The sequence below is a fragment of the Marmota flaviventris genome, chromosome 9, assembly GCF_047511675.1.
Source record: "Marmota flaviventris isolate mMarFla1 chromosome 9, mMarFla1.hap1, whole genome shotgun sequence".
Classification (NCBI taxonomy): Eukaryota; Metazoa; Chordata; class Mammalia; order Rodentia; family Sciuridae; genus Marmota; species Marmota flaviventris.
Genome location: NC_092506.1, coordinates 71,081,610 through 71,094,584, shown reverse-complemented (window position 1 = coordinate 71,094,584; position 12,975 = coordinate 71,081,610). Strand labels below are relative to the sequence as shown.

At 35.8% G+C, this 12,975-nt stretch overlaps 1 protein-coding gene across 11 annotated transcripts in view; it reads left to right on the top strand.

Moving 5' to 3' along the window:
• The window catches only part of Dlg2 (discs large MAGUK scaffold protein 2), a 2,015,095-nt gene extending 2,003,649 nt beyond the window's left edge, over positions 1-11,446 (top strand). For 10 of the 11 annotated variants that reach the window (XM_071616557.1, XM_027942606.2, XM_034636731.2 and 7 more), the window contains 3 exons: positions 4,599-4,708; positions 9,469-9,560; positions 11,340-11,446. In XM_071616557.1, the coding sequence (XP_071472658.1) occupies positions 4,599-4,708; positions 9,469-9,560; positions 11,340-11,446 (309 nt within the window). The remainder of the gene's footprint in view (positions 1-4,598; positions 4,709-9,468; positions 9,561-11,339) is intronic. The other variant, XM_034636727.2, reaches the window with a different exon arrangement.
• Positions 11,447-12,975: the final 1,529 nt, after the last annotated feature.

Here is a 12,975-nt window from a genome sequence, read left to right as displayed (position 1 = left end):
ACCCACCATATCTACTAAGGCTATCCTTCAGAAATGAAGAAGAAATAAATACCTGCCAAGACAAGCAAAAACTGAGGAAATTCATGATGATCAAATTAACTTTACAAAAGATAAGTAAGAGAGTCCTACATCCACAAGTGAAAGAAAGATAACTACCATCATGAAAGCATCTAAAAGTTATAAATCCCACTAGAAGAGTTGAAACACAAAAGAGAAGTGAAAAAGAACTCAATACTATCAATAGAATAAACCATCAAACCACAAAGATGAACAAGAGAGGAAGAAAGAATAGAGACTATTCAAAACAACTAGAAGAAATTTTTTTAAAAATGATAGGAATAAGTCCTTACCTACCAATGATAACCTTAAATGCAACAAACTAAATTCTCCAATTAAAAGTACAGATTGGTTGAATTAATGTAAAAAAAGAAGAAAAACATGTTGCCTATAAGAAACTGACTTCACAAGTAATGACACACACAGACTGAAAATGGAAGGATAGAAAATAGTACTCCAAGCAATGAAAATCTAAAATGAGCAGGAATAGTTACACATATTTCCAGCAAAATAGACTTAAAGAAAAAACTAAGAAGAGATAAAGAAGGGCACTTCATAATGATTAAGAGATAAATTTATGAAGAAATTATGATTATAAATCTATATGCATCTAATTTCAGAGAACCCAACTTTATAAGACAAACATTATTAAACCTAAACGAAGAGAAAGGATCTAAAACAATAATAGTGAGGGATTCCAACACCCTTCTATTTCCAATGTACATCCAGACAAAACATCAAAGAAACAGACTTAAAGTACACCATAAATCAAAAAGACAAAACATAATTTAAAGAACATTTCTATTCAACAATGTAGAATAGACATTCTTTTTATCAGCCCGTTGAAACTTCTCTAGAATCCACCATATATGACACAAAACAAGTCTTAACAGATTCAAGAAAATTTAAATCATACCCTATATCTTTTCTGATTATAATGGAATAAAACTGGAAATCATCTACAAAAGAAATTTTAGAAATTACATAAATATATAGAAACTGAACAACACAGATTTGAACAGTGAGTCATTGAGAAAGGAAGAAAGGAATTTTTTTTAATTACTCAAAACAAGTAAAAATGGAAATACAGCATACCAAAACTTGTGGGATGCAACTAAAGTAGTACTAAGTAAGAAGTTCCTAGCAATGAATACCTACATTTTAAAAATATAAACTAAAATTTCAAGTAAGCAACCTAACGCTATATCTCTTAGATATAGGACTTAGAAGAGCAAGAATAAACAAAATCCAAAATTAATAGAGAGAAAGAAATAAAAAAGATCAGCGGGGAAATAAATGACACAGAGACTATAAAAAATACAAAAGTTCAATAAAATAGAATTGGTTTTTTGAAAATATAAATAACATTTACAAAATGTTAGCTGAATTAACCTAGGAAAAAAAGAGAGAAGGGCCAAATAAATAAAAGCAGAAATGGAAAAGAAAACATTATAACCAATACCAGAGAAATACAGATGATCATTAAGGATTATTATGAAAAACCATATGCTAACAAATTAAAAACCCCAGAAGATATGGATAAATTTCTGGATATACGTGGTATATCAAAATTGAACCATGAGCATATAAAATCCTGAATAAATCCAGTAATTATATAGAATTGGTTCAAAGGAAAGCCTTCCCTTATACAAAGGAAAGCCAGGACTTCACAGGCTTCACTGTTAAATTTTACCAAAATTTAAATAACAAATGCCAATTCTTCTTAATCTATTCCATAGACTTGAGAGGGAAACTTTCCACACTCAGATGAGGTCAGAATTACCCTGTTGCAAAAAACAGACAAGGATACAAAAGAAAATTACAATATTCCTGATGAATCATAGTTGCAAAAATTCTCAACAAAAAAACTAGCAAATCAAGTTGAATATGTGGGATAGTCTCAGCAACTTGAAAGGCTGAGGCAGGAACAGCCTCTTCAATAAATGGTGCTTGGAAAACTGGATATCCATGTGCAAAATACTGAAACTGTCACCATATACAAAAACAAACTCAAGATAGATAAAGGTTTAAATCTAAGATCTGAAACTTAAACCACTAAAAGTAAGCACGTCAAGACACTGGTACAGGCAATGATTTTCTGGATAGGCCCTCAAAAGCACAGGAAACCAAAGCAAAAATTGACAAATAGAATTAAATCAAACTAAAACCTACTGCACAGCAAAGGAAACAATCAAGAATGAACAAATAGAGCTGGGGATGTAGCTCAATTGGTAGAGTGCTTGCCTCACATGAACAAGGTCCTAGGTTCAATCCCCAGCATCACAAAAAAGAGTGGAGGAATAACCTACAGAATGGGAGAAAATATCCACCAACTATTCAATGAGACCAGGGTTAATATTTGAAATAAGTAAAAAACTAAAACAAAATGCTCTGATTTGTTTTAAAAAATGGGTATTATGCTTTGGATCTACAAAGTCCCACAAAGGCCCATGTGTTATAGGCTTTGCAGTAATGTTAAATAGAAGTAGGGCTTTGGGGAAATAATTAGATCCCATAGGCTCTCTTCTCTTCAGTGTTTTAATCCACTGATAGTCTCATAATTTGATGGCATTACTGAGAGGTGGTACAAACTGTAGGAGGTGGGACCTAGTTGGTTGACGTAGGTCACTGGGTATATGCCCTGGAAAGGTATATTTGGTCCTGACCCCTTCCCTTGCTTTCTTTCTGCTTCACAGGCACCATAATATAAGCAGGTTTGGCTATCATCAAAGAATAAAATGTAACAAATACTGCTGAGAACATGGAGAAAAAGGAACACTAATACATTGTTTAAGTTTTTTGAGGAACCTCCATACTGTTGAGGCAGTAGCTCACTTCTGGTATATATCCAAAGAAAATGAAATCTGCATGACCATGTTTATAGGGGAACCTATTCACAATAGCTAATATACAAAATGAACATAGGTGCCCATCAACAGTTGAACAGATAATGAAAATGTATATATGAAGTATTATTAAGCCATAAGGAAGAATGATCTCCTGTTATTTGCAGCAAAATAAATAGAAGAAGAGGAAAGAGGACAGATACCAAAAAACAAGTACTTCATGTTCTCTCTCTCTCTCTCATGTGGAAGCTAAAAATAAGTTAACCTGAAAGTAAGATACTGATTACTAGGTACAAAGAAGGACATGGGGTTGGTGGAGGGTGGGTAATGGTAGTTTGATTTATTTGATCAGTGCACTATGTAGGCATGTATGGAAATATCACACTAAATTTCTTTAATATGTTTAATTAATTTATGTTAGTAAAAGGGAAATATACAAAAAAGATGAGTCTATTTTCCTCTCTGAAAAGGCTAGGTTCTATCAGCATTATATGGATACTGGTTCTCATCAGTGTCTAGAAAATTGCAACTGTTTTCCTCTTTGAACGTGTAGATACCACCTTTAACTTTAAATGTGCTGTTCAGTGAGTAATCAAACAGCATTTATACCTTTTATATTACTGTTGCACTTCACAAATAGCAAAATTGGAATTTATTGCTTACGTAATAAAGTCCAGTGAATACCTGAACTCTGTTTATTTTCACATGGATATTGTAAATTGTTTTTATCTACTATTATTGATCTAGGACTGTCCCAATTTTTATAACATGATTTTTTTCTCTGCTTGTATAAAGTTCTTCTAGCCTTGGGGTAATAAGGCCATTTCTTCCTAGGAGGTAGAATATTAAATGGCAAATTTACATCTACTTTTCCAGAAATACTTTATAAAGCAGTTCCTTGCTCAGAGTACTCATTACAGTGAAATCCATGTTAAATGAGGTGTGCTATAATGTCATCAGGTTTTTGTTAACAAACTAGAAATTTTTATACCCTCTGTTAGATACTCTTTCATCATTTAACCATATAACTTTTAAGGTAACTTTTTTGTCGGTTCTCTCTAAACTGAACATATTAAGGACTGGATACATGTAAGCACTTAGCAAATGTTTAGGGAATTGTTCTAAATTCAAGTGATCACCATTCTTCCAAATTTAACATTGGTCAGGGTATGACAATGAAGTGTCTATTCCAATCAATGATTCTATCAGTACTTAAGGCTTGAGTTTTAGTCCTCCTAGCACTGAACTTTTTGGCAAGTTGAAAGTTCTGTCTTCATCTTCTCTTCCGTAAAATACAGTTGCTATCTCATAGATGAGGATTTCTTGATAATTGTTTTTCAGGGATGTTTTATAAGCTTCATGGGAATGGACTTAATTACCTAACATATTATTACACATCTTCTTTGTGCAGTGCATTCTGTATTTGTGGAAGAAAATAAAGTTCACTGAGAATACATGTAAAATATCTAGTTCAGTGGTGGACACTTAGTAAAGGGGTTAATGAATATTAATTATCACAAGCATTCAGTGGTTACCCTATATATCAACTTTCATGTACTCTTTCTAGCAATCTTTTTTCTTTTTTTACCTATTGCATCCCATACCTTCTTCTAAAACACACATGCATTATTTTCATTTTGTTGGATTATGACCACTTTTTCAGAATTCACTCCTTATTTTTCTTCTTTCTACCAGGGCAAACACTGTATCCTTGACGTATCAGGAAACGCTATCAAGCGATTACAAGTTGCCCAGCTCTATCCTATTGCCATCTTCATAAAGCCCAAGTCTCTGGAACCTCTAATGTAAGTAGAGGGCTCTGGAGTACCTCATGCAACTAACTTCCTGTTCTGTATTGCACAGCAAACTGTTAATACCTCTTTTTAACAAATAATTACAAATGGGAAATGCCATTTTGCTATTTTTTAAGGATTTTGCTTGGTTAGTTTTCAAAATGATAGGAGAGGATCATCTTTGAGCTGCCTCTTACTTGTGAGTGCAGATTCATAGGTAAATCTTTTTAAATGTCTGCATTTTTTGTAGAGGGAGCAGGCAACATTTAAACTTTTTCCATTGGTGTTTTACACTGTCTTATAAAAGAATTCTGATGTTAGAAACTTCATATGCATAGAAAAGTTTTCTTAGTGACATGACAGTAAAGGTCTATAACTTAACCAGATAATGTATGACTCAAATTTTTTCCAAAATGCGTATAAAATTCCTTCCTTCGAAAACGAGTAATCAGATTGGGCAATATTTATGCTGTAACTATAAAATCACCATAGGCAACTTCCATACAGAAGTGAAGCTTTTTGGAGGTAATGATGTCAGAGCAAAGAGAACACAGCAGGGCCTTGAACGCTGGTCAGGCTGAATTTGGTTCTTTGCTTTGTCAGTGGTCAGTTATATAACCTTGGGCAAATTACTGTATCTCCCTAAGATTTAATCTTCATCTTTAAACTAGACTTTAATAAATACCTGATAGGACTAGTGTAAAGGTTAAGCCACAAGGTCATGAATTTAAAGCTCTGTGTACAGTCTTTGGTATATACTAAGTGCTCAATAAATTTAGTAGTTATTATCAAAGATAGAAAGTTGCTGTATTATGAAAGATTAATGTAATTTTATCATAAAATGTATAAAGTATCTTTTGTAAGAATGCAAGAGATAATTCCGGTTTGTCTGTTACAAGATCCTTTGCTCAAACACTGCCTCTATTTGGGCCTCAAGAGGGTGTTGAACCACAGGGTATATACTTGAAAACAATGTTCATGGAAAAAACTGAAGACACGGAAATTATTTAATCCCAGAGGTGAAAGCAGTTATTTGCCAATGATATCAGCTAACTGTTCTGGTCTTCTCTGAGGATGAAGAGCCAAAGCACACTGCAGTAGCTAAAATGACAAATATAAGTTAGATATATACTTGGCCTCTGGAGAAATTGCCAGGAATGCATCTGAAAAGCAGAATATAGACACATGAATAAAAGATAGACAAAGGGTTTTTACCAGGATTCGGAAATAAAATTGTGAGGTCATTGTCAGCGACGGCCAGCCCCTTGAATTTAGGTATTAAATTATGCTGAAGAACTTTAACTATAGTTGGTACTTGGAAAGGTATGTATTAAAGATTGAACAGTGGTTCTTAATATTATTTCCCTAATAACATGTGTCAAATTTCCCCTTTAGCAGGATACTGTGTTGGGCATTGCAGAGTTAAGCAACCACAGATTTCATAATCTGTAAAGAGCCTCACAAATATTTTAAGTAACACTAAAGTTAATAAGAAGAGTAGAAAAATGGCCCTCACCTCTTGAGAAAAACAACTTAAAGTTCTATTTCAGAAAAGAAAAATAAGTCTTCTCATAAACACACAATGAGATAAATGGCTTCCTAGGGAAGGAGGCCTGAGGGAGCAACAGCAGTGGCACATTGGGTTCAGCGCGATGCTGGGAGTGAGTCCCATCTGGTGCTGGGTAGGACTACTTCCTTCCACAACTATCAGATGACTTATTTAGTTTTGCCTTAGGGCACTGTCACAGCCACTTATCACCAGGGAAAATTAAACATACTGAGGGCTGGATTCCACAATGAGGACAGTGAATCTGACATAATGTGCTGCAGCCATATTCATAGGAATGAGTGCAGTGGTGATGCTGGTCAGACCAATGTGATCTCATTACTCAATGCTGAATGTTTACGGTTCACTCTTTTCTGAGGCTTTTACTTCAGGAGCAAAGCTAGCATGAATTGCCCATTGCCCAGAAAGGAGTGAGTGCCAGGTCAGCCAGAACAAAAACATGGCAGCTGTCACATTTAGGCATTGATACATCATCACACACATTATTTCTCAAGTGCATCATCCGCATCAAACCACAGAACTTATTAGCACATACATAGCTGACTTCAGCAGAGATAAAATCAAGGGCATGTATGAAAGAGATGTTCTTTTTATTATCATACTGCCATAATTTGTGCCCCTACCACAAAGCAATGAGATGCTTTCCCAGGTCTTATCAATCACCCTGCCACCTCCAATCTCCTATTCCTGTCTTGCCCCCATGATGTCCTGTGTTTACTTCTGCCTATATCTATGCCATAATTATGTTTACCGGTCCCCATTTATTCATTCATTCACTTATCCATTCAACAAATAAGTACTGAATCAGGGTTGATTCCACATGCTAACGAACAAAGAACTTGCAGCTTAGACAGAGACAAAATTAATTCATATATTAGAGGACAGTGATATAAATTAAGCTATTACCTAAATAAATTCAAATCAGATTCAGAAAGAAAGAAAAAAAAAGAAAAGACTACCACAGACCAAGCAAGTTAAAGAAGATCCAGAGCTACATGACTTGTTTACTGGGAAAAAGCATACCCCATTTGAATCAAATGTATGATATATGATATGTCAAGATCATTGTAATGTTTTGAGCAACCAATAAAAAAATCAAATAAAATCAGAGTTGAGAACCCTCAAAAAAAAAAAAAAGAAAAAGAAAAATCACCTTCTTTCTCTAAAGAGCATCCCTTGGTTTAGTCCAACATCTTCTGCACTCCAGAGTGACATATCCAGCTTCTGGAGTACAGACATTTTGGAACAAAATAAGTTTACTTCAGCAACAAGAATTCAGGAAATTTCTGCTTTACATTTCAGCCTTCAGATATGTCTAAAACCATATTAATATCTAACTTCAGGGTTTTTTTATTTTACACATCGGCCTCTTTTGAAAGATATCAAGTCTGTTTGAGATGTAAAGTCTGTTTGACTATAATTTAAAAAAATAAAGCTTAAGTTCTTACTGCAAATTGTTCTTTATTAAATGCACAACCTTGGAGGAGTGCCAGGACTGCTTCAAGTCTTCTTAGCTCATACTACAGAAAGGATTCACTAAGACCAGGAGTTCTAGACCTGGCTCTCTGTCTTCCTAAGTGGCGTGCAAGGCAGTGATGCTTTCAAAAATTGTACACGCATCTGGGGAAATGGCTTTGCATTTGACTGGACTTTTTAATGCCTGGAGGACATTATAAGAAAAGCTACCACTGATTAGGAATCAGCGAATTAGATTTTAGAGAAAAGTAGAGAATCTCCCACTTCTAACCTTGACTTGTCCTTGAGACTATATTAGGTTTAATAGTCTTACAATTATTAAGCAACATTTGCATACAGTTAATGATAAGTCCGTTGTTGGCAAACAGAAAGAAAAAGATAGGTAATCCTAGGCATAATTCCTTTATAGCCCATTCTGCCAGAACGGAAATAAAGTAGGCCTCAAAGTTTCTTCTCATTATTTTGTTTGAAAAATATTTTAATTGGCACATAGTAATTGTACATATTTATGGTGCAATATTTCAACACATGAAGACGATGTGCAATGATCAGATTAGGGTAATAGGCATATCTATCACCACACACATCATTTCTTTGTGTTAATAATGTGAAACATTTAAAATCCTCTCTGCTATTTTGAAATAGTCAATTAATTGTTGTCAACCACATTTATCCTACTGTGCTACAGAACACTAGAAGTTATTCCTTATATCCAACTGTACCTTGTACCCATTAATCATACTACAGATTCTATTATACCAAGTTCCTCTATCCAATCCTCTATTTGACTAAATTACTTGATTATAATCTATTTGAAAATATTTTGGTCCTAGGACTTTTGACTTGTTCCCTTCTGTGTCTATTTCAATTCATAAAAACAGGACATTCAGGGCTCTTATTGCTATAGACATAACTTGACATTTGCAGAAATTGAGTAGTGAGAGCTGCAGACACCCTTTTGCCCTGAGAGATACAGATACCTATGGGGTCTTCCCTATTTTCTATAATTCTTTGGAAGTACCATGTTTCTCACTCCACATTTTCAAATGAACAGCAGCCCTTAAGGGGGATGCAGAAGGCAAGAAATCAAAGCCTTTTGGAAAGTCAGAACCCAAGAACAATCAAATTGATTTCTCTCAGTGGTGAGGAGGGCCAGAGGCAAAAACACATTTTTCTGCCCTCCACCTCTCCCAACTCTGACCACCCTTGAAAAAGTTCCTTTCATTCTATGTCCCACATTTTAGAAAGACTGAGGTATACTGGAGCGAAGGCCAACAAAGTGTGACCAGGGAAGTTTGGGTTTAAAAATCATATCCAATGAGGGTCTAGATGAAGTAGGACAGTATACTCTGAAGGAAGATGAGGAAGCCTCAAGAGACCAATGAGCACTTTATTTAAATCCTCTAAAACCTGACAAGGAGAAAATTTAACCCCAGGATAGAGGACTTCAGGATACAGAAGAGCAACCAGTGACCGCAAAGCCTTCTACCTCAGGACTCCACTTCAGTCTTTTGCAGAGCCAAAAGACTTCCCTCCAGAGAGTGGATCCTTGGCCAGGAGCCCTTGTGGCTGAAATGAGTCCAGCAAAGAGGAGTGTCAGAGGAAGTCTAGGAAGCTACTGCTAAGATTGAACTATGCTTTCTGTAGGCTTCTTTCTTGCCATACATTTTAATTTTTGGAAACTTGGTTTATTCTCTTTGTGTCCTAATTTCAAACCCTCATTTACCAGGGAGATGAATAAGCGTCTGACAGAGGAGCAAGCCAAGAAAACCTATGATCGAGCAATTAAGCTAGAACAAGAATTTGGAGAATATTTTACAGGTAAGTTCCCCTCATCCTGGTACTGTGAGGAAGGAGATAAATTGTCTGACATTTTGCATAGAGAGGGTTCCAGGCCTGGTGAACCTGGGCCCTAAAACCATCCTGTTGAGCATCTCTAATAACTAATTTATACATAGAAAGGCACTCTCTGCTTCACCCATTTGATACAGGATTCTGGATTCTCCCTCCTCTGAGATCACCAGCAGCCAGCTCCCAGCTTCCCCCCGGCCCTAACCAAAACCTTGAGTGGCAGATGCCCCTGAACTATCTCCTCCTATTAAGGAGACTTGAGGCATTGATACCTCATTAAACTATCTTCCTAATGGCATCTGAAATTTGGGGGAAAAAAACTCTTGGGACAAAACTGGGTAGGGGCCAAACTGGGCAGTGTCCAAAGCAGTCATTCTTGAGAAGCAGTCTCAGAGTCCTTCATTCTCTGCCCTCATGACCTGTGGCTCTGTCTCCCCATCAGCAGCACTTGAACAACATGCTCAAAACCCTGCCCTGTGTTTTAGCTAATTCTGTGTCAAGTCTCAGTGCAAAACTTTTTTTCTTCTTCTTAATTATTTCTTTGGAAACATGGAGTTTGGGAATAGAGGAAGAATTTCTTCTTCTGGATATCCTTAGTTCTCTATTCTTATGTACTTTCATGAAACACTGATTAAACCCAGACAGTAATCAAACTGCAATTGGCCTAACAAGTAATTCTCAGCGGTTTAAAAACAAGAATTTTCCTCCTCAATTACATGGTATGGGATTAGATGTTTTATTTTATTTTATTTTTTTGTCTTATTCAGAATGTGGAAAGTGCCAGTGGCACAGCAGTTTGCAAATATTTTTGATTGCATAATATTAAGTAAAGTTTCTGTCAGTAACTAAACTGTAAGTCATGTTTCTTCCTGAAAGAACATCCAAATAGGGAAATCAAGTCAAGCAATGTACATTCTGATCATTGGTTTATATTCAGGAATAAAATATTGTAATTACTAAGTTCTGAGGGTTGTTTTTGAAGACTGAAGTCATATTTCAGTACCAATTTATATTTAAGCCCCAGTGTCATATGGATAGTTCAGATGTTTTGGAGATCTAAATAGAAAATAGTTTTTGTTCAAAGGACATAATAAAATGTGCTTAAAACTGCTCTGAGTGACTTGATGTTTTAGGTAATTCATAGTTTTAGCAGTATATGTTTCCTCTTGTGTGTTTCTTGTAAATAGTGGCCTTAACTGGTAAACATCTCATTTTATCAGATTAATCAGAGAATAAATGGGGTTTCCTGTTAAGTATTTTGAGGGCCAGAGAAGTTAACTACAGTTCCTCCCATACCCTTATTATTTCCTCTGTGTCTAAAATGCCTGGATTTCTGTCTCTGCCAAAGTAAGTAAAATAGAGAGACTCTAAGGCCAGCAGCTCTCCTTGCTAAACAGGGAGCTCTCAATCTGAAAATTGATCAATGTCTCAATTCAGTGGCTAGCTCAGAGTAGGCAACCATAAAATATCTGTTAAATAAATGAATGATTCACTGTCCAGACCTACAAACAGAGATGCTGCCGGTGCAAAAACTCTGATGCATTGAATACATGCATTGAAAGCATTTTATAAATCATTAATGGACCCTGCTTATGTTAATCTTCTGCTTTGTCTTACTTATGAAAAGTGACCTTTAAGCTTCCTGCTGACTTGTCTGTCACTGATATGAGTTTCTGTTGTTTAAGTAATGATTGGTCTTCACCACCAGGGGCTGATTTCTAACTTTGGGCATGTTTACTTTTGTTACAGCTATTGTCCAAGGAGACACCTTAGAAGATATATATAACCAATGCAAGCTTGTAATTGAAGAGCAATCTGGGCCTTTCATCTGGATTCCCTCAAAGGAAAAGTTATAAATTAGCTACTGCGCCTCTGATGACAGAAGAGCATTTAGAAGAACAAAATATATATAATATACTACTTGGAGGCTTTTATGTTTTTGTTGCATTTATGTTTTTGCAGTCAATGTGAATTCTTATGAATGTACAACACAAACTGTGTGAAGCCATGAAGGAAACGGAGGGGCCAAAGGGTGGGACAGAAAGGACACTGCAGAATGCAGGAAGGCTTTGGTTTGCTCAAAGTACCAGGTGTAGGGATGAACCTCTGACAGGCTTTCTGCCCAAGAGATGGGCAGCCTCCTCACCCCAGCAGATGTCCAGAGCTGATTTAGCTGCTGAGCTCTCTGTGTTTTTTTGCTTTAAAGAAAAGTTGCCAGCACTTGAACCTCACCAATCTTCCCATTTCCCACATCTGTAATTGGTATTCTTCGAGTTTTATAACTATGCACATCCTTTGATTTCTTAACAAGCAAAGGAAATAAAGAAGGAATAAAAGAAAGGAGTCCCTCTGGAGACGACATACTATCAGGGAAGGATAATTGTATAGTTTTCTTGACTGGCATCTGCAAAGACAAGCATTTCATAAAATTCACAAGTGTATGGAGGACTAACCTTATGAGAGGAGGGGATTCCACCTGGGATTAGCTTTATGATTGTTGATTGTCTATTTTGCCATTTATAAACTGAAAGAAGGCACTACAGATGAGAATAATTTATACAATAAAATATATTAAATGTATAGAAACGAATTTCTATAGGTTAAAAAAGTTTTGTGAAATATTTTGTAAAGACTAATTAATTGAAAGACTAAATGTATGCATTATCAGCAGATGATCAAATTCAAGAACTGGAAGTTGCACTCTCCCTTTTGTTGCCAATGATCCATTAAGAGCATCTGAGTTCCTTCCAAGTCTGACTTCTCCCTCACTTACCTCCCATGATCTCCCTTGCACACTAGTGATACACTCTTATGGAGCACATCCCTTAATGAGTTGCCCTTATGGATATTTTTAGAAGATATTTGGTTAATATACTTTTTAACTGATGGCTTTTCAGAGGAAAAACTCAAGCAAATGATCTAAAGGGAATTCTTGCTTTTCTCTAGTTAAATAACCTGGGCCCACCATGCAAATAGTTGAATAACTTTGTTCCTAGTTACTTGCTTACTTGGTTACTTAAAGGACCATTTAATATTCTGGCCAGCCATGAGTAATTAAAATTATTCTTTTTTGTTGTTGTTGTTGCACAGAGTAATTTAGAGTTTTGTAACAGCCAGAGTTGGTGTTAGAACCATGGGGAGATCTGTCCCAATATGCACTATTTCTTTGAGGAAGAGAGAAGTAAGTGTCTGGTTGGAGGGGTGAGGGGTTCAGGCTTTTTTGTTTCAGTATATAGGACAAAGAGAACCACAAGGAAAGACAATTATGACTTTGAGCTCAACCAATTGAACTGCCTTCCTTGGGGATGCACCTGGACCAAGTTTATTTTTTAATAATTATAATGATGATTTTAAAAAAGAAACCTCCCAAAGCCTATAAACTGAA